The sequence below is a fragment of the Castor canadensis genome, chromosome 6 (assembly GCF_047511655.1).
Source record: "Castor canadensis chromosome 6, mCasCan1.hap1v2, whole genome shotgun sequence".
In the NCBI taxonomy this organism is placed as follows: Eukaryota; Metazoa; Chordata; class Mammalia; order Rodentia; family Castoridae; genus Castor; species Castor canadensis.
In genome coordinates this window covers 41,353,478-41,376,448 of record NC_133391.1, presented here as the reverse complement: position 1 = coordinate 41,376,448, position 22,971 = coordinate 41,353,478, and the positions used below count along the sequence as shown (strand labels likewise).

The following is a 22,971-nucleotide window of genomic DNA, read 5'->3' as shown; positions in this document are numbered from 1 at the left end:
ACAGATTAGGAACAGGAGAGAACCTCCTGAAGAAGATAATGAACATTTATGGAAAATCTATAGCTAACATTACACTTATTGATTGAAAACTTTTACACTTCAGATCAGATAACCACTGTTATTCAACATTGTACTGGAAGTTCTACACAGAACAATTAGATAAGAAATAAAGGCATCCAAGTTGGAAAGGAAGAAATAAAACTACCTTTATTCACAGATAACATAATCCTATACATAAATATCAGAGAGAATATACACATATGCTATGTACACACTAGTAAAAGAATTTGGCAAAGCTGCCAAAAAGTTTTAGATCAACATATAAAAACTGATTGTATATTATATATACAGTAGAAATTAACAACCTGAAAAGAAAAATATGAAAACAATTTCAAGTGCAACAATATCCCAAGGAATAAAATATGAAGGATTAAGTTTAGCCAAAAATGTTAAGACTGGCTGGGGGTAGGGCTCAATCATGTAAATCTAGCTACGTGGGGAGTGGAGATCAGGAGGACTGAAGTTTGAACCTAGCCCAGCCAAACAAAGTGCGTGAGACCCCATCTCGACCAGAGGCTGGGAGCAGTGGCAGACACATGCCTGTTATGTGGGAAAGCACAAACAGGATCATGGTCCAGGCCAGCCCAAGCATAAGGTGAGACGCCCACACACACCTCAAAAATAACCAAAGCAAAGATGGCTGGTGAAGTGGTTCAAGTGGCAAAGTAGTTCAAAGTAGCCTAACAAGTATGAGGCAGTACCCGCCCCCCCCCCCCAAAAAAGTGAACTACTTAAACACTCAAAACTATGAACATTGCTAAAAGAAATTTAATACATAAATAAATGGAAAAACACTCTGTGTTCATGGATTAGAAGATTTAATATAGTTAAGACAGCAACACTACCCAAAGCAATCTTCAGAATCAGTACAAAACTGAAGCTACCAAAACTCAAACAGCTTTCCCCCTCTACCTGCAAAATGAAAATCTGGAATTGCAAGGCTCTCAACGGCCAAAATAATACTGAAAAAGAACAAAGTTGGAGAACTTTTATTGCCAATTTTCAAGACTTACTAAAAAGCTACAGTATTCAGAACAGCGTGATACTGGCAATAAGGACAGCTATGTGGATCAACAAATAGAATTCAGAGTCCACATATAAGTCTAAACTATGATTAAATGATTTTTGACAATGGTGTCAAGACTTCGACAGAGAAAAAACAATCTAACAAATGATGTGGGGACAATTAAATATCAATACGCAAAAGAACAAAATCAGATTCTACCTCACACCATATACAAAAGTTAACTCAAAAACAACCTAAATAAGAGCTAAACCTATGAAAGAGAAGAAAACTTAGGGTTAAATCTGCATGACCTTGATTTTGGTAATGAAGTCTTAGAGAGGACGCTAAAACCATAAAGGTGGGTTGGAAGTCTGGCTGAGTGGTAGAATGCTTGCCTAGCATTCATGAGGCTTTTGGGTTCGATCCACAGTGCTGCAAAAAGACCAAAACAAACAAGAGCAGCAAATAGACAAAATAGCTTTCATCAAAATTAAACTTTGTACATTCTAAGACATTATCAAAGAGTGAAAAGACAACCCAAGGATAGGTGAAAATATTTGCAAATCATGTTATCTGGTAACTAGTTTCCATGATATAAAATGGAGTTTGTTTGTTTTTTTTTTTTAAAGTGAACTCCTTTGACTATTTATTTATGGTACTGGGGTTTAAACTTGGGGCCTCAGGCTTTCTAGACAGGTGCTCTACCACTTAAGCCACTGTCCTCTTTTGTGCTGGATATTTACAAGATAGTGTCTCCTGAGCTATTTGCCTAGGCTGGCTTTGAACCGCAATCCTCCTCATCTTTGCCTCCCAAATAGCTAGGATTACAGGTATGAGTCACTGGTGCCCAGCGAAATGGAACTCTTACAAATCAACAAAAAGACAAATTCAATAAAAAATGGATGAAGGACTTGAATAAACATTTCTCAAAAGATACAAAAATGACAAAAAAGCATATGAAAAAGAGCATAACATCATTAATCACCAGGGAAATGCATATCAAGTTCATAATGATTCATACTGTCATGCCCAGTAAGATGGCTATTAAAAAACAAAAGACCAATCTGGTGGTTCCTCAAAAAGTTAAAATACAGGACTGGTGGAGTGGCTAAAGTGGTAGAGCACCAGTTTAGCAAGGGTGAGTCCCTGAGTTCAAACCCCCATGCTGCCAAAAAAATAAAAATAAAAGTTAAAACACTGAATTATCATATGACTCAGTGATTTCAAAAGGTGTATATCTAAAAGAAATGAAAACAGGTACTCTATACCAGAGCTATTCATAATAGCCAAAAGGTAGAAACACCCCAAATATCTATCAACAGATGAATTATGGAATTTGTACACAGTAGAATATTGAGTTATAAAAGGGAATAAAGTAGCGGCCCCGTGCGGCCCGGGCATGCCCAGTGCGGGCGCAGCGTCCCGGGCCCTGGGAGCGCCCGGTGGAGCGGTGGCCGGGCGCGGAGGAGCCGAGCGGCTGGGCCTGGGGTGGGCGAGCGCCCAGGCCGGAGCCGCAGCGGCAGGGCTGCGGGGTCCTTCATGATGAGACATTTTGGGGCATTTCTCTCTCCTCTGTGTAGCTGATAGTCTGGGTGGTGAAGAGATGGCTGACAGTGTCAAAACCTTTCTCCAGGACCTTGGCAGGGGAATCAAAGACTCCGTCTGGGGTATTTGTACCATCTCAAAGCTAGATGCTCGAATCCAGCAAAAGAGAGAGGAACAGCGTTGAAGAAGGGCAAGTAGTGTCCTGGCACAGCGGAGAGCCCAGAGTATAGAGCGGAAGCAGGAGAGTGAGCCTCGTATTGTTAGTAGAATCTTCCAGTGCTGTGCTTGGAATGGCGGAGAATTCTGGTTCAGTCTTCTCTTGTTTTATCGAGTGTTTATTCCTGTGCTTCAGTCAGTAACAGCCCGAATTATTGGTGCTCCATCACCGCATGGAGATGTTTGGTCGTGGCTGGAATTCTTCCTCACATCAATTTTCAGTGCTCTTTGGGTGCTCCCCGTTTGTGCTTAGCAAAGTTGTGAATGCCATTTGGTTTCAAGATACAGCCGACCTGGCATTTGAGGTGTCAGGGAGGAAGCCTCATCCATTCCCCAGTGTCAGCAAAACAATTGCTGACATGCTCTTCAGTCTTTTGCTACAGGCTTTTTTCCTTATCCAGGGGATGTTTGTGAGTCTCTTTCCCATTCATCTTGTTGGTCAGCTGGTTAGTCTGCTGCATATGTCCCTTCTCTACTCACTGTACTGCTTTGAATATCGTTGGTTCAATAAAGGAATTGAAATGCACCAGCGATTGTCAAACATAGAAAGGAACTGGCCTTACTACTTTGGGTTTGGTTTGCCCTTGGCTTTCCTCACAGCAATGCAGTCCTCATACATTATCAGTGGCTGCCTCTTCTCTATTCTCGTTCCTTTATTCATTATCAGCACCAATGAAGCAAAGACACCTGGAAAAGCATACCTTTTCCAGTTGCGCCTCTTCTCCTTGGCAGTCTTCTTAAGCAACAGACTCTTCCACAAGACAGTTTACCTGCAGTCTGCCCTGAGCAGCTCCACCTCTGCTGAGAAGTTCCCTTCACCACATCCATCTCCTGCCAAACTGAAGGCTGCTGCAGGCCACTGAGTTACCTGTTCTCCAGAGGGTATGGGTGGGATTGGATGGAGGCTGTGGCAGCTCTTTTCTCTGTTCTCCCATGCCAGGGAAGGCAGAATCCACTCTGCCAAGGGCCCTCTGCATTTTCCCTTCTCTTTGAGGAATTGGGATTTTTGACTCTGGTGCATGTAAGGCAGAATCTTCTTGACACCAGTATGTGGATTTTTACTACCACCGTGAGTCTAAAAGGACCACAGGTTTTTCTGCAGCTATTTTCTAGCATTTGCCAGCCCCTGTGCCTGGACTGATTTGAATACTTTGTTTTTCTCCCTGTGCCATTTTCCCTCCCATCTTTTTCCTGCCTTCCAGCACCCTTGGATGAATGGATTTTGTATTTCTAGCTGTTGTATTTTGTGGATTTGTTATTTTTGTTGTTTTTCTGTGAAGCACACACATTGGATGTGGGAGATAGAGGAGTTACCGCAGTTGCTCCTTAACACTCCCTTTATAGCCATCACTGTCATGTTTCTTGTAACTCAGGTTAGGTTTTGGTCTCTCTTGCTCTACTGCAAAAAAAAAAAGGAGGAGAAAAAAAGAGCCTGAAGAGATGGGACAAAAGGAAACACCTTATAGCCAGATCAGCTGGTTTTGAGGAGTAATTTTCTTTCTTCCCCTTGAAGGGGAAAAAGATTTTTTCACTGGTACATTTAAAGTTCCCCAACAATGGGGAGGTACCAATTCTGGACAAGTGCCACTGCAATATAGAATGCTTAGAGAACCTGAACTTTTCAACTCTGGAAGATGGAAACTTGCTGTTGGCCACTGCCAGGTATGACTGGTATTTCAAAGGAATATCGGGTGCTACAAATAGGAACTGAAAGGGTAAACTTATTAAACCCATTAAACCTGTGATTGGTGATGTTTTCCTGTCATTTTAAGAGACTAATGTGGGGGGCAGATGTCAAAAACTTGTACAATTTTAAAATGTCACAATTAAATGTGAGCTGATTTCCCATAAAAAAAAAATAAAAAATAAAGTGCTGATATATGCTACAACATGCGGATCCTCCAAATAGTGCTTAGTGAAAAATGCCACACACATAAGGTCATATCATATAACTTTATGGTTCCATTCTAGGAAATATCCTGATTACACAAATCCATGAGACAGAAAGCAGCTGGGGATGCCAGGGGCTGTGGGGATGGGGAAATGAGAAACTGTTCCATGGGCATAGCATTTTAAGTTTTGTGAGATGAAAAGAATTCTGGAGATTGAACAGAAATGTGTATGTGTATGTATTAACACTACTAAACTATACACTGAAAAATAGTTAAGATGGCAAATTTCATGATGTAATCATAATTTTAAAATCCCATGTATTGATACTAGATCAGTGTTAGTTCAACCCTTGTTTTCAGATGGGAAAACTGAGGCCCAGAAAAGCTACAGCAAAGCTGAAAGAAGAAGGCAAGGCTCCTACTCCCCATATACTGCTATTTCTACTTAAACCTTTCTGCTAGCCTAGCATCTGAGGCTCTCAAACTGCAACACAGTGGTGGGGTGGGGGAGAACAAACAAATGCTTCAAGCTTAAAAACAAAAAAGCTAACTGGGCATGGTGGCACAGTAACCGTAGCACTTGGGAGGCTAAGGCAGGAGGTCTGCAAGTTCAAGGCCTGAGCTACTAAGAGTTCCAGGCCAGCCTGAGCTACAGTACCAAACAGCTAGCCAAGAACTTAGATAATGTGGAATTAAAGAATAAATATGCAGCACAGGACGGAGAAGGGGGATGAGGAATAACTGCTTAATGGGTATAGTGTTCTTCTGTACTAATAAAAAATATTTAGGAACTTGATAGGTGTGTTAGCAAAACAACATTGTGAATGTACTAAATACCAGTGTGATCTGTATGCCTTAAAATGGTTATTTTTATGTTACTCAAATTTTACCTCAGTTTAAAAAATAAGTCTAAATTCCACTTCTGATTCATATTTCCAACCCGTACCTTCCTATGTTTCAGTTATGGGTTTTGTATTTGTTCCAATTTAAGTGTATATGTGAAAGGTAGACTAGAAAGGCCCCAAAGCACGCATTTTGGAACTCATTCTCACTCTGTTCACATAATGCGCCTCTCCAAATGTCTCCAGTGTTTCTTGTTACTCTGTACACATTCTTCCAGATGTTAATATGGTTTTAATCTATTTGTTTAGAAATGATCAACATGAATCATTGCTTTTCCTAGAAGGATGATTAAATTTAAATGTATCTTCTCACTTTATTTCATTCTCTTTTAAATACAGTAGACACTTTGTATCTAAGGGCATATGGTTCCATTGAAAGCACCATTAAGGAAAAAACCATGAATGCTTAGGATGTATTGAGTTTAGTATCTGAAATTACTCAAATTTATCTATACCATACATACAGTAGGTCTGAGCATCCGTAACTCAAAACTACATTACTGTTCTAAAAATTACTGTTTTACACATTACTACTACTCACCAAAAACTAGATGTTATTTCATACTGTCTCAAATATTGTGGATGCTTCATTTTCCCCATAATGCTGCCCAACTTCTGCTAAAGAGATGCCTTTCCACAGACCTAAAGTTTTCACCCTATCACTTCAATTAAGAACATTAGGTGCCTTAGAAAGTTTACCGTAACTTTTACCTTGCTTTTTTGGGTACCATTTACTTTTTGTGTGGTATACTTTTCTCAAAATTAAGGACAGGGAAACATCAGATCACACAATTTAAACATAACAGATTCTTATTCTTTTTTTGGGGGGATAGGGTGTGGTACTGTAGTTTGAACTTTGGACTATGATCTTGCTAGGCAGGTGTTCTACTGCTTCAGCCACACCCATAGCCCCTAAACACAATTGAGAGTGCTTCACAGTATCAACTGAGCCAAGGAATGCATATTCAGGAATTTTTTATTTTGGTTTTGAAATTTTTTAATTTTTTGTTTATATTTATATTTTGACTGGTCAAAATCATGTGTAATAATAAACTCACACATAAGACAAGAATTTCTCTTTTTCTGCTTTCTGTCATATTCTTATTTCTTCATAGTTATTCTTCTCATTTTATTCTGCTGTTTAATCTAACAAATGAATTTTTGTTGTTTCTGGCAGTATTGGGATTTGAACTCAGGGCCTCACACTTGGTAGGCAGGCTCTCTACCACTTGAGCCCCTTACCCAATGAATTTTTACTTTTAATGGTCTGTTCTTTATTGTTTTTGTTTTTGTTTTTGTACTGGGGTTTGAATTCAGGGCTTTGCTCCTGCTAGGCAGGCACTCACCACTTGAGCCACCCCACCAATCCTCAATGAATTTGTTCTAATTCCTAGAAGTTCTTGACATCTTTTTTCAATTATGCCTGTCCCTTTTTTGGGGATGGAATCCTATTCATTCCTATGGCTTCTATTACTTTTTTTTTTTCTTCATATACTACTACATATTCACTCACATCTTCATAAATACTTATCATGTAATCACTTTTAGACTGGTCCATAGTATATTTAATTACTGCATTATTTTCTGGTTGTGTATTTTCATCTTTATTGGTATGATTTATAATTTAATTGTGAAGTCATTTTCTTTGGAAAACTTTTGTCCACAGACAAGTGTGACAACAAACAGTGAAGATGTCACCAGGAGTTTCCTGAGTTCTGGGTCAATTATGATATATAATCCTTGGCTTGGGTTTCTTGCACCAACCAAGTAGTAGACATTTCTATTATAGAGGCATCAACATATAAAATACAAAATAATACAAACACCAGTAGAGAGGCATATGTTATATTCCGCATTTTAGTTTACTCCTAGAGGTCAGCCATTTCCACAGGGACTTCATTTCCTATGTTATCCAAAATATCTTAACATATTTTTTGGGGGTATGTGGTATAGGGCCTCATCCTTGCTAGGTAGGCACTTACCACTTGAGCCATGCTCTCAGCTCTTTTTAGTTAATTATTTTTCAGATAAGGTCTCATTTTTGCCTGGTGCCAGGATCCTCCTACCTCTGCCTCTCAGGTAGCTCAGATTACAGGTCTCACTAACCTTTTGCCTGGTGCCAGCATCCTCCTATCTCTGCCTCCCAAGTAGCTGGGATCACAGGTTCAATATAGTTCTTTAAACAAGCAAACCATTATAGCGTACTGAGGCATGCCACTGGACTGTACTCCCCAGTACTATATCTGAAACTTGATAAATACTTCAATGATTTGGATACCTAGTTTCAGATACAATACTGGGGAGTATAGTCCAGTGGAAGAAATAGGTATGGAAATAACAAGAACCCTGGATGTCTAGGAAAAGGGTGTTGTAATAAGCAAAGCTGGACAAGTTGGGTAGAGAAATTAGGATTTGGAGAGAAATAGTCTGTTGGCTTTTCAGTATATTTGTCTGGAGTATGTAATGACACATGTGAGTGACTATAAGCAGGAGATACAGACTAGTTTGTTTCAAAGACAGTATTAACTTAAAAGTAAGAGAATAAATATAGTAACAATTCCTAAAAATCCAATTCCTCCACAATGGCAAACTTATACCATATAATTTTACAGGCTCCTCTCTGAGTATAAACAGACACTTAAGAAATCTGTGATTCCACAGGCATACTTCAACTCTTACCTAAAGTTCTTTACAATAGAAAAAACAAGCAATTTCTCCATGTTAGCTGTTTTCCTGAAAGGAATGGTATGTCTAGCTATTTGGGGATACAAATTCCTTAGTGATAATCATCACAGTAGAATTTGCAGCTGAGATAATAGCTACACAGATGTAGCAAAAAGCAATACAAAGTGCTAAGACAACTTGGTAACATTTTTCAATAAACATTAATCTCTTTTTAACCACTAGAGGGCTACCTTGACATTTGATTTCAGGTCTCTTAGCCACTACATTTTAGGAATAACAATCAGTATGACTTAAAATAACTAGGTTTATTCTGCAATAACTTTTCATTTCAATAGTTGCCAATGAATAATTATATAATCACAATGCACCAGAGGGCGCTATGGGCAGGAAAACATGTTAGTATAACAGTGACTGGAAGAATTTTCCCTTAGTAGGCTCATGGGCCTGAAATAAATTCTTAATCAGCTTTTATAATGTTAATGGACTTACGTTTTAAGTGTTCCAGATGTCATAAGTTCAGTTACCAAAACGATGCACTTCTTTCCTTTTACTGTAGATTCCCAGGAGTCATAGAATCGAACAATATTGGGATGCTGAAGACCCTTTAGCATCTCAGCCTCTTCTTTAAATCTCTGCCTTTCAGACTTTGTTAACTTTCGATCCTAAAATGAAAAACAGCAACAGAATGTGCCTTAAAATGATAAAACACAGTCACATGGTTAAATTAAGATTTTAACTATGAGCCAAGTACGGTGACAGATGTCTGTAATTCCAGTACAAGAGGATGAGGCAAGAGAAGTTTGAGATCCTGTCTCAAAAATAAAACACATTAAGCCTGTGTAAGTAAGTATCATGATCAATAAAATGAAACAGAACACTAAAGTCACTAAGTCATTATCCTATCTTAGAGTGAGAACAGGTTAATGTGGTTTTTTTTTTTTGGGGGGGGTGATGTGAGACAATACTGGGGTTTGAATTCAAGGCCTTCACTTGGTAGGCAGGCACTGCACCACTTGAACCATACCACCAGCCCTTCATGCTTTAGTTATTTTTCAAATAGGACCTCTAGTTTATGCCTGGGCGAGCCTGGATGGAGGTCCTATTTTGGCTTCCTGTGCAGCTGGGATGACAGACAAGCACCACTATCCCCGGCTTTTATTGGTTGAGATGGAGTCTTGCTAAATTTTTCCACGGATTGGCCTTGAACTTCTATTCCCCTGATCTCTGCCTTCCCTGTAGCTAGGATTATAGGTGAGAACCACCATACCTAACCCAGAGTTTTATGAACATATAGCACTGCGCCATAGGAATGTAAACATTAAGTAATCTAACTGGCATGTTTTCACATGTTTTAAGTGCTTGACACTTTATAGGAGTTAATTTACTTATCTGAAAGCATTCAACTTTTTTTTTTCTTCTCTGACAACATCCTATACACATGAACTGTATTGTTCTATGAATTACAATTCAAACTATCTCTGTTCAAGCATGGAACACATACTTTAAATATTCTAGGCATAAAATAATGTCTGTCATATTTTAAATGATTAACATTATACATCTAACTTACATAACTATATAAGCCCCCTATATAACTAGATTGTTCTCCTGATTCCTACTCCTTCTCCTTGAATAACCACTACTCTGAATTTAAATATATCATAACCATATGGTTTATACTATGTAAGAAATATGTGAATATCTAACAATTTATATAATCACACAATAAAGAATCCTTAAGGTCTAATTTGTTGCTACTCAAACACTGAAATAATGTTGTACTGTCAGTCTTCTTGGGTATGTATATGTAATTGTCCAGAGGATACCACTTCTTAATGTAAGGTCCACAAAATTAAGACAGACTTATAAGCTTGTGTGAAAGTAAGTCTTTATTTTTCATTAATACTGAATTAAAATTTAACATTTCCTTTAATAATAGATGTAAACAACATTGCCTGTGATTTTTGTTACTGAGACCCAAATATTTTCATATCATATTAACAAATGGTTAGAGATTTCAAAATATCATTTGCATTACTCATTACTTTGAAGTTATGGTAGCTACTAGAATTTCTGCTAGTTTTTTAACATGCATTAGTGATGCATACTATGTCATACTTAAAAATAAATTTTGGTAACTAATTCAACACAATTAGTTTCTTTTGTACTCCTGTGTATGCATATTGAAATCCTAACCACCAAGATCATGGTATTTGGAAGTGGGGCCTTTAGGTTGTGATTAGTGAGCCTTATAAAAGGGGTTGAGGGAGTCAGTTATTCCCTTCTACCATGTAAAGATGGAGCAAGAGGCATCATCTATGAAATAGAGAACAAGTTTTCACCAGATATCAAACCTGCTAGTGCCTTGACCTTGAATCCCCCCTTCCTCAGAACTGTGAGAAATCAATTTCTCCCTCTCTCTTTGGTGTTACTGAGGTTTGAACTCAGTTCCTCATGCTTGCTAGGCAAGCACTATACTACTTGAGCCAGTTCAAAAAATCAACTTCTATCATTTATATATTAACCCCATCTAAGGTATCTTATTATACAGCCTGAACAGACTACGACACCTTCCAGCTAGTAAAAGTACATAGATGAAGATTACATTGTTCAGTATGCTCAGCAGCACCTGGCAGCAGACATTAACTTTTTTATTTCTTTATTTGGCCTATTTGTTGTGTGTAAAACCATATCCTGCTGCTGTAGAATCAATGTGTTTGAACACTTTCTCTTTTTTTTTCTTCTGTCAGGGTCAGCCCAGATTGGCCTTGAACTCTTGACCCTCCTGCCTTGGTCTCCCAAATGCTGGAATTACAGCAGTGCACCATCACTGCCTAACCTATCTATGCTTTTTAAAAACCAAAACTTGCAAGTACTTGTCCTCAAGTCAGGAAAATTCTTGACTATTGTCTCTCTGAATACTACCTCCTCCCATCTTTCATTTTCTTCTTTGTAAAATTTTGTGTGGGGGAGTGGGAACACGAGACCTCACTCTACTTACTATTATTTAACTTCTCTCTCATTTTCCATTTCTTTCTCTTTGCCACTTCCTGTTCAGTGTTCTCAGTTCTACCTTCTTGTTCACCAGTTTTTTCAGTTATTACACCTAGCCTGTTTATTACCTCTTTTTATTATTATTAACTGAACGTTAAGACTTAAGGGAGGCAAAGATGCACAAGACATGTGACAGGGTCTCAGTCTCTGCTCCAGAAATAACGGAAAGATGTACATCAACCAGATACTTCTAAATGACCATACAAGTCTGGGAGGGCTGACACCTAGATAAGAGCGTCATATATTTGTATACCTATAATAAAAATAAAACAGAGTCAAATCAGACATGGTAGCACACACCTGTACTCCTAAGTTGGGAAGACAGAGTTTGAGGTCAGTCTGGGATACATGGTAAGAACTTATTTGGGAAAAAACAAAAACAAAACCCAACAGCAACAACAACCAAAAACTCTACAGGGTCAAATAGTCTGTCTGCAAAATACCCATGAGAAATTTGATAAAATGAGCTATGGTCACCACTCCTGTTCCCTACTCTTCCCCACTTGCATCAAAGACAAAGCAGGACATGATGTTGCATGCCTCTAATCCCATTACTAAGGAATAGCATCTGAGTGTTCAGTTTTTAGTCCTTGCAACTCTTAAAATATACTTACTCTTGAGGAGGAAGGTAGTGGGAAATGGGAGTCTCACTAAGTTACTATGTTTTGAGGCTGGCCTCAAAATCCTCCAGCCTCAACCTCCTGAGAGTAGCAGGACTACAGATGAGTGCCATGGCACTCAGTTTAAAAAAATGTACTTACTTTAGAGGCTCAATTAACTACCACTTTATCTGAGGTACCAGGGATCTAATTTTGCCAAAGTTTTGGCTGCCGACATTTAATTCATGGTAGTTTTCTTCATGTGATTTACAAAACTGGATGAGGTTGTTTAAGCTATGATTTGTCTGTTAGAATCTCATATATCCTCAGTCGTAGGTAATCACTGTAGAAAGGCTCTGAGCTCACTTGTGTTTAGTGCTCTAGGGATATTGTTAGGACTAGCAATGACTCCATGCAATGAGTTTAAATTTGATTTCCATACGTGTGACTGCATATTCTTGGTTATGAATTCTTGGAGAACTTTTTTCAGTTGACTTGGAAGTTTCTCTTTTCCCGGTCTCAAAAACTGATTTTCTCTAGGTTTTTGTTTGATTAAAGTTATAACTCTTCAAGAAAACTGACTTTATTAGGTCTTAGCTCCAATTCCTGCTTAGGTTTGAGATTTCATGTATCTTCAGACAGATAGTAAAACCAAGGTTTAGTCAACACAATGGGCAACTGACACAGAAACACACTAGTGTCCACTCATACTTTTCCCACTCTGGTTTTTAGTTTCTTCTTAAGTTTTTGGTCTTTAGAGATTACCCTTACATTATTACAAGCTCAGCTAAGAATTTGGAATAATGATTTTTGTTGTTTTAATAAAAAGTTTCCAAATATTTGGTGTTTTGTATCTTTTCCCATATAGCTTTTAAATAAAAAGGTACTTCATTTTTTCCTTGCTTTTTTTTGGGGGGGGGTGGTGGTACAGTATTAAGGTTTGAATCCAGGGCCTCATTCTTTTCTTTTTTTTTTTTTTTTTTGCCCTTATTTATTTATCCATTCATTCATTCATTCTTTTATTCATATGTACATACAATGTTCGGGTCATTTCTCCCCCCTTCCCCCACCCCCTCCCTCTCTCCCCCTACCCCCTCGCTACCAGGCGGAAACTATTTTGCCCTTATCTCTAATTTTGTTGAAGAGAGAGTATAAGCAATAATAGGAAGGACCAAGTTCCTGGTTCCCTTCTCCTATTGGCCTCTGTCGCTTTAAAGTATCTGCATTAGTTTCTCTGCATTGAGGGCAACAAATGCTATACAGTTTTTTGGGTGTCTTACCTATCCTCATACCTCCCTTTATCATGTGATCAAAGTCCAATCTCAGGGCCTCATTCTTGCTAGGCAGGCACTCTACAAGTTGAGCCACACCTCCAGCCTTTTTTGCTCTGGCTATTTTGGACACCCAGGCCAACCTGGACCATGATCCTCTTCTCCTATTTTACATTTTGTGCACAGCTGGGATGACAAAGTGTAGCACCCACTGAGGTAGGTCTCACAAGCTTTTTTGTCTAGGGATTACAACCTCTGTATCTCAGTCTCCCAAGTAGTTAGAACTGGTTACAGGCAAGAGCCACCAGTACCCAGCTCCCTCCCTTTCTGTAAAGTTTTACTATGACTTACAAAGTACTTGGGGCTTCATATTTTAATTATCCTTTTCATCTGTGCTCCTTAAGGGACTCCTCTTTCAGCCAGTTCTCCCTACCTCCTAACCCAGGATCTTTCCAGACCTCTTTTGACTTCCCAATACACATTAAAAGCAGCAGCCCCCTAATAGTTTCCAGGACAGGGCAACCTTCTTTCTGATACATTACTTGGAAGAAAAGGGGAAATTGGCAACTTGAACATGTCTCTTGAACTAACAATGGGGTAACAGTCAGCATTCCAAAGGATTCTCTGCTAGTAAACATTCTAAATAACTTGGATAAACTTAAATTGAGTAGACTAAAAAGGAAAAAGCTTATTTTCTTTTGAAATGTGGCCTGGTCACAATAATAACTGGGAGACCAGAAAGCTTGGCCCTTCAATGACTCAATACTACATATTAATCTACAATACTATATTACAACTATATCTGTTTTATAAAAATCTGAGAAAATGGGAAACCATATGTCCAGATCTTCATAGTCCTTTACTAGGATTCAAACCTGAGAGGCAATTGCTAAGGGTGTCTCACTCAAATTACTCTGGAAGCTAAGATTGGTATCTTAGCTTCCAGATAATGATGAATCCCTTTCTAACAGCACCTATGTCCCTCCAAACCTGTCTCAATCCCCAAACTCCCAGAAGTGGGGGGTGGAGGAGACTACAAGATGTTGTCACCCATCTCCAATTCGGAGACACAAGGCATACCACCTTTTATCAGAGTAACCCCAATTTATATCCCTCCTTATTAGACAGTCCACAAAGCACAAGCACTGTTAGTATCACCAGCAACAGGACTGCTTGTCACTCAGACAAAGGAAATCTGTGTCTTCTCAGAGGACTAGAATGGAGGAATCATTAGGTGCATGTCCTCTTCTGAAAGATCTGACCATATGCAGGGAAATTTTGAAAGAGTCTCATAGGACCCAGACAAATTTACTGAGAAATTAAAACACTTAACCTTCCTCCTCCTTTGATTTAATTTGGGGAGATTTACATGTCTTATTGTCCATTTGTATAGTAAAGGAAAAATAAGAGGTCACAAGACAGTTCAACAGCAAACATAAGCTATGGCAGCATGCTTCCAAACCTGTTGTCTACCAAGTCCGAGCAAATTTAATCCCAGCAAGTGACCCCTCACTGGGTCACCCCTCACTGGGTCACTCGCTACCAAAGGGAAAACCAAGATTGGTTTATAGAAGGGATGGAAATATGTGTAACCAAGCCTGTTGATTCTGATGGAATTTGTGAAATTACTCAAAACAAGGATGAAAATTCTGCCTTCTCCAAACAGCAAGCTGAGACCCTTAAAGAATATTACCAAAAGCTGTGTTGGAGGTAAAGCATTTGCTTAGTAAGTACCAGGCCTGAGTTCAATCCCTAGCATGGAAAAAAGGAAAAAAAAAGGGATACTTCTGCAAGTATCCATGGGATTTGTTTATCATAAGGCCACCCTCAAAAACCTTATGGTTACCCTGGAAGTCTTTGCAACATCAAGTGGAAACGCCCTGTCTTGGGGTTGTCAATGTAGACAATAGACTTACTCTGAACTATCTCCTGGTGAGAGGGAAAAAAAACAAGGAGTTTGAACTTACGTTAAATACCTCAGTATATGTAGAACAACATAGTCATATCACCTATAAATAGTCCACTTGGTTACAAAGATATATATATAGCCAAGAAACTAATACAAATATCATCTAGTTTGCTGTGAAGTCAGTTTTACCCATTATTATCAGGTTCCTGCCTCTACTCAGGCCTTTTGTGAGCACCATTTTATTTCAGATACTTGGTCCATGTTCAACCTCCTTGTCAAATTTGCCTCTTCTAGGCTACAGAAGACATATTTTCATGTCACGTGGAGATTCCAGCCCATCCCATCAACTGATAGGGAATCTCAATATATTAGTGCTCTGTCCCTGAGACCCTTAGATTAAGCTCCCAGAGATTTCTACTCCTTTCAATAGATACATCCCTTTCCAGTCTGAGCAGCTTTGTAAGACCGACCTTCAACATGCCTTAAGATTAAGAGAGTAAAAACTGAAGGAACAATGAGACAGATTGGGACCACACAAAAAGACAGCAGTGATCAGAGGCTGTAAAGAGACCCCACAGGGATTGTACCTATTTTGTGCTTTTTCACAGCAAAGCCAAAGACAACATAAATAGGAACCCAGGATTAAAAATACAACAGCTACAACCACAGATGCAAATAAGGGTGGCCTTCCTAAAATTTGCCTTATCTAGTAGTCAAAGTTGACCAGTGAGCTGCCCATAACTGATTTCAGACATTAACCAATCAAGACTGCATATTCTCTGTATGCTTGAATCCCTTTTTTACATGGAGGACCTGAATGGGAACCTCTGGGTGGGAATTCTTTCTATATTAACTACTTCCTTTCCTATGTTTAGGGAGTTATACCTAACTCACCCTTGATCAGAAATGTGTCTTCAGTCTAGCTCATGCAAATGTCCCAACAAAGATTGTGTCCATACTCTTCTAGTCTCTTTTATATCATCTCTGGATCCAAGAACCTGGCTCTAGTAACAGTTGTACAAGTGGGAAGTGAACTTTAAATCAGAATAAAGTCACAAAATCTTTACATAAAAGACATACTGCCCTGCCCCTTTGTGAAATGTCTTCTTTCAATTGGAATGCAAGATTAACCGGGAATTACCACTAGATATAAGACTGTAGTATAAATCATTCTAAATTAACACTTACTTATAATTTAAAATCTACTTAAAGACAGTTTCTGTCAAACCTACAATTCTAAGTTTTCAGAAATGTTGGAAGTGCACAAAGCTTGTAATCAATTTATTTGTTTTTCTCTACTGCCCCTATCCTGTTTAAAGCCATCCCCCCCCCATCTCTTCTGCATTCCTGTTATAATAACCTTAAAATAAACTTTCCACATATCCGCTCTTATCCTTTACTGTCTGTTTTCTACTCTGTCCACATTACAGCCAGAATATTTTTAACACCCATGTAATCAATTCTAAAATAGGTCTCTTTAATTCTTAAGGAAACCATTTCCCACATTTTTACCAATTTTGGCATCAAAATGTGTCACATGATTGAAGTCCCAATGTATAACCCTTCTTAAAGTCCTTCAATAGCTTTCTTCAGCCTTTAGAATAAAGTGCAAAATCATTGTGACCTGTGAGGTCTCTTTCATGTAAGGCAGTCCTTCTCTAACCCTTCAACTTATTTTCTAGCTATAATTACTAATTCTTTTCCATTCTCAAATATGTCATCATGCTCCTTTCCACCTCACTTCTTCATACATGCTCTTCCTACTATCTAGAATGTCTATCCATCTTTCCTTTCTCCTTTTATTGTATTGTTTTTACATTTACTTTCATGTGCATACATTGTTTGTGCCACCTTCCCTCCCCCACAATCTTTTCTCTCTTAAAGTCAATCTTTTTCACTTTTTTGTTTTGTGGTACTGGGGATTGAACCCAAGGCCTCATACATGGTAGGCAAATGATTTACAACTTTAGCCACACCCCAACCTCCACTTTGTATTTTGTTTTTCAGATAGGGTCTCCCTAACTTTGCCTGGCTGGTCTCAAACTCGAGATCCTTCTACCTTTGCCTCCCAAGTGGATGGGATTATAGATATGCACCACCATGCCTGGCTTTACCAATCTTTTCTATTGAGTTAATGCTTAATCAGTTCAATCAGCTTGATTTAAGTCATTTTCTGGAGGACAGCTTCTTTGACAGACCCTCGTTCTAAGTTAAATCATTCCTTCCCCCATCCTATTTATATGTTTTTATGAAATATGCACAGTGCATGCCTCTTTCATAGCACTTAATTACAAGCAACATTATACTGAATTTTACTCCCAAAGAATAAGGCTTCAGAGGCTTCACTGTGTTAATATGACAAGGCAGTGACTTTTCAGTGTTCTATCTTTAGCACCTGACAACCTAGCATAGATGATTTATTCAATAATTATTTGCCAAATGAATCCATGATGGTGCCTTTCCACTCTGCTCCCTCCCAGAAGCTTCCAAGAGTATCATTAACAAGCAGTTAGCATTCTCCAGGGATAAAAGAAATTCCTATGACTTTAAAAGAAAGTTGAGAATCAGAATTGGGCCTGTGAGTTTCAGGAAGCAGAATACAACCTGAGCATAAGACCAACTTGCAATGGTCACAACTGCTACCTTTTGATTTTTAAAAATATGTGAAAGCTCATTGCAAAAAAGAAAAAAAAAAAAAGCCAACAACTACTTGTAGAACAGTATAAAGAGGAAAGACAACAGTGAACTTCGTCAAAAATTTGCAACTAGTATTCCTTGAGAATATACTGAACAGCGATCTACCAATTCCATAGGAAGCATTAAGATGACCTATCTCTAATTTTAACTGGTAATCACCTACAGACACTATTCTGTGTCTCTATTGTAGGTTTTCATCCTTACTGAATGTTAAGAATGCTTAAATGTTTCTGTAGTTTTAGAGGTGCTGAGGTTTGAACTCAGCTTCATGTTTCCTAGGCAGGCACTCTACCACTTGAGCCAGCTATGCTTTGTGATGGGTTTTTTCAAGATAGGGTCTTGAGAATTATTTGCCCAGCTGGTTTCAAACCTTAATCTTCCTGATCTCTGCCTCCAGAGTAACTAGGACTACAAGTGTGGGTCACCAATGCCACAGACTGCTTTTTTGTTTTGGATGCTGTTTTGTAGTGCTGGGGATGGAACCCAGGGACTTACTCATGCTGAGCTACACCCCCAGCCTAAAATATTTAAAATTAGAAATACAGTTGCAAGAGGACACATTTCACTGTATTTATATTAGTGAAGGAAAAATCCAACCAAATAATTTCTAGCTTCTTTTAATAATTTTATCAATTTGTTTCATCTATAATTAAACATCTATTTTCTGAAATCTAACAACATTCCATACAGTATCTCAGAACGACAGAGATACTGTTGTTTTATTTTATTCCTAAAAGGTTTTTTTTTTTTATATGGGGGTTTAAATTCAGGGCCTTGCACTTGCTAGGCAGGCGCTCTACCACCTGAGCCATGCTCCCAGCTTTTGCTTTTAGTTATTTTTCAGAGGGTTGACAGGTCAGCACTCCGCCCCGCACCACCACCTCTCTATGGCTTCCTGTGTAGCTGGGATGATTAACACACACCACCATACCTGGCTTATTGGTTGAGATGGGGTCACACTAACTTTTTCCCCAGGCTGGCCTCAAATCTCCGTCCTCCTGATATCTGCCTCCCAAGTAGGTGGGATTACACGTGAGTCACCACACCCAGCCTCTAAAAACATTTTTCAAGATAGCAGTAAAGCCCGGAGCTATAAAGCAACAGTAAAGTACATTAAAACTAATATAATCAAGCACAGCAACAGGAATGGCTAGGAATATGAATATTTAAAATTAATACTTGCCAAGTGTTCAATATTTACTAACCAGCTACTTGATTTAATTCTCAGAAAACCCCTGTAAGATACTAGGCAGATATACAGATTCAAAAAAAAAAGTAGTATCTCCCTAAAATTCACACAAGAAAAGATTCGGTTCAAACCTTAGGCTCCACTCACTATGCTACACAAACATAGCCTAAAAAATTTTGTAAACCTTCTGAAATTATTTTCTTCTCAGAAGAAGTAATTAGGTACTTCACTCAATTATAGCTGAGGTTAAAATAAGAAGAACCTTTACTATTTAAATATCACCAACTGTCAATCAAATTATCAAGAAGACATTAATGAAATTTTAAAACAAAGTATCAGAAAGTAGGGATAAAGCATCAAATGAGATTAACAACCCATTTGGACACTGTTGTCTTTTAGAACCTTTTCAGCATTAACATGCTGGATATTCCCAGGAGCCAGATAAACTACTCCAATTGGAGCATCCGTTATCTTCAGTATAAACTAGAGCTGACCTACTCTATTCATTTCATTCATATCTTTCCACCTACATTAAATTGTTTTGACAGGCTTAATCAAGGATCACTGTCACATGACCTCCCATAAATCATGCACAGTTCCAGACTACTAGAGTTAGGGAGCCAGGCAACAACGAAAACAATTGCTCATCTCAGTACCATCCAAATGACAGTACTCAGATTATTTGCTGATGTAATTTTTTCTTGAGGAAACACAATGCCAGTGTTTAGTACAATTTGCACATCTTTAGTCCTTTGTTTGTAAGAACTGACTTCATTTTAAACATCCTCTATCAGACAGCCCCTCTCTTTACTTTCATTTCCCAATGTTTTCTAAAGTATGGATCCCATCCTTTTGTATGGTCTATGTGTCCCACAGACAAACCTCCCAGACCAATTTTGCAACTGAAACAGTGAAACTGGCTTTCATTAATTAAACTTGAAACTCTATAGGCTAGTAACTATATCCAAAAAAGATCTGGTCCCCAAGACTTTATTAATTTCTGTAGCGTTTTATTTTTAACAATATTCAAATTTTTAGTGCTAAATTAAGAGCCTTATATGATTAGTCTACTATCAAAATATGGGTGAAGTGTCTGGAATTCTCTGATTAAAATGTTTTATGGTCAATATTAGAGTCCCTCCCTCCTTATCACTTTCTGCACCACACTGACTTAGCAAAGACCTGGGCATCTTATTCTGGTTTTTTTTTTTTTAATTTACTAATTATCTTCAGTGTTTGGATGCTGAAATAAACCTTGTCTTTGGGCAGAGAATACAGCAGTTTGAAACATTGTTTTCCAACACAGTATGGACTTCAGTTACTTATAAAAAAATTTTTTTTAAAGAATTCATATTTTAAAAGAAATGAGTCATACAAATAATTATTTAAGCCTGGCATACTTCTCATAAGACTACATGGTATAACCATAATTCAAAGATGATAGAAATATTAGTTATAGATCTTTTTTAGGGAGGAGGTACTAGGGAATGAACCCAGGGGTCCGCAGTTGCTAGGTCATGGCTGTATCCACTGTGGTCATCTTGTAAAAAATTGCTACCATATGGTAATGTACATCACAAGGATGATAAGCACCTTAAAGAAATCACTTGCATAATAACCAAAACTTGTTTCATTTTGTTCCTTGTGTATATAAAAACACAAGATGTTAGGTGACAGAGAACATGACAACGTATTCACTTAAGGAAACAAGACCAAAAGTACAATACTACCAGTTCGTATTAACTTTATACACAGAACTGTGTACTGTTTTTTCCTAGGATCCTCTCCCAGAAAAAAAGTCTTAACTTCCCTCTTCCTCTTCTTCATCCTCACTTAGAGAGTAAGGAATAAATATTTCAAATTTATAGGGAGACTCAGCCCAGAAAGCAATTAATATTTGAGGAGCTAGGAATTACAAAAACAGAATGACCAAATATGGTTAACAAATGTATCCTGCCTTGATAATTCTTCTGGGGTTTTTTTGAGACAGGGTCTTGCTAGGTAGCCTAAATTGGCCTCAAACTCATGATTGTCTTGATCACCAAGGCCCGCCAAAGCCTCTTAAGGGCTGAGATAACACGCATGCCACACTATGCCTGCCGGCCACCCTTTTTCAACAATTTTCAAAAATTGTCGAAAGCCTACCAGACAAGAGTGACTAATGCATTCTCACCTGCCATGCTCATTTCTTCTTCTGTACTTCTTTTTCTAGAGTAGTTGCTATGAGTCTTAATTTCCTTTCCTGTATAATGGCAATGCCATCTTTCTTGATAGCTGAAACTTGAGGATTCAACATACTGCACATATGAGGAGCATTACTCTTGTGGTGGCTATTCCATACCAGTGATTTATTCTCCGCTATGTATTTCTGGATATACTTCACAACTGGCCATTTTTACACTACAGTGAAACAAACTGTTGAAGCCATCAGATGTTAGCATTTTCATAATTTGGAACTACATATGTATCATTAATAGCTGAAAGAATTTGTCTTTTGTGCTGGCAGAGTAGCTCAAAAGGTAGAGGAGCACTTGCCTAAAAAGCGTGAGGTCCTGAGTTCAAACTCTAGTACCACAAAAAAAGAGTTCTGAAGTTCTAATTTATAATTGAAAAAGATATCATAAGCTACATTATTTAATAAAGAAAAATGTAACAATTTAGTTTAGACCGTCAAAAATATTAATTTTAGGTTTTAATTTGCATTTAAGCTGAAAATTGGTTTTGATTTTATAATTAAAAAAAAAAAATTAAGCCAGGCACCAGTGGCTCACACCTGTAATCCTAGCTACTAAGGAGGCAGAGATCAGGAGAATCTCGGTTCAAAGCCTGCCCTGGCAAATAGTCCATGAGACTCTATCTTGAAAAAAACCCCATCACAACAAAGGATTGGTAGAATAGCTCAAGGTGTAGGCCCTGAGTTCAAACCCCAGTACAAAAAAAACCAAACGAGTGTTGGTAAAGACGTGTTCATATTAACTTGAAATACTTTAGTAACCTTTGTGCACTGCTAGGGCTGTGATATGGAAAAAGTCTGATGGTCCCTCAAAAAGTTAAGCTTGGAATCACCACATGACCCAACAATTTCACTTCTAGGTATATGCCCAAAAGAACCGAAAACAGTGACTCAATGGATACTTAAAACACCATTATTTAAGGCAGCATTATTCCCAATGATCACAAAGATGGAAATAACCTAAGTGTCCATCAATAGATGAACAGAAAACAAAGTATTTATGCACAATGGAATATTATTTAACCTTAAAAAGAAATCAAATTCCCATACATGACACAACACAGAGGAACCTTGAGGACATTAGGCTAAGTGAAATATGCTAGACACAAAAAGACACTATTTCATGATTCTAGGCAAACTTACAGAAACAAGTAGAAAAAAAGTTAGGGTAAGGAAAACTGGGAAGTTAGTGTTTAATGAATACAGTTTCAGTACGAACCCTGGAAATGATGTTCACTGGAAGAGTGGCTCAAATGGTAGGGTGTGCCTGCCCAGCAAGTGTGAGGCCCCGAATTCAAACCCCAGTACTGCCTCCCTCACACCCCCACCCAATCCCCCAACAATAAAACTGAATTTTCAAGTAACCATTATTTACTAACACAGGTTGACCAACATGAAACTAAACTTTGAATTAGCTCACTTTAAAAGCTGCCTGCCAATCTACGGAGAAAAGAACTCATGCACTTTCTATTAGTAATCTTATTCATACTTCCAAAATATGAATACTATGGAGAAAAGCTCTTATTTATTGAAAATGTCCATTTATTTTACAAAACTAGTTCTGTCTGCATCTGTGGTCTCAGGCTTGCTGGAAAATCTTATTAACAAAAAGAAAATCTGTTGCTGCTTCAACAATGACTTGTTTACCATCCATCTTGACACTTTAGTTTATGTAGAATTATTTATTTTCATTTAGAAACAAATAAGAATTCT

The 22,971-nt window shown here is 38.1% G+C and overlaps 1 protein-coding gene and 1 pseudogene across 13 annotated transcripts in view; one reads left to right on the top strand and one right to left on the bottom strand.

The window, feature by feature from the left end:
• The window catches only part of Wnk1 (WNK lysine deficient protein kinase 1), a 128,125-nt gene that overhangs the window by 73,395 nt on the left and 31,759 nt on the right, over positions 1-22,971 (bottom strand). For all 13 annotated transcript variants that reach the window (XM_074076348.1, XM_074076338.1, XM_074076340.1 and 10 more), the window contains exon 2: positions 8,796-8,968. In XM_074076348.1, the coding sequence (XP_073932449.1) occupies positions 8,796-8,968 (173 nt within the window). The remainder of the gene's footprint in view (positions 1-8,795; positions 8,969-22,971) is intronic.
• On the top strand, positions 2,470-4,697 carry LOC109681619 (etoposide-induced protein 2.4 homolog pseudogene; annotated as a pseudogene).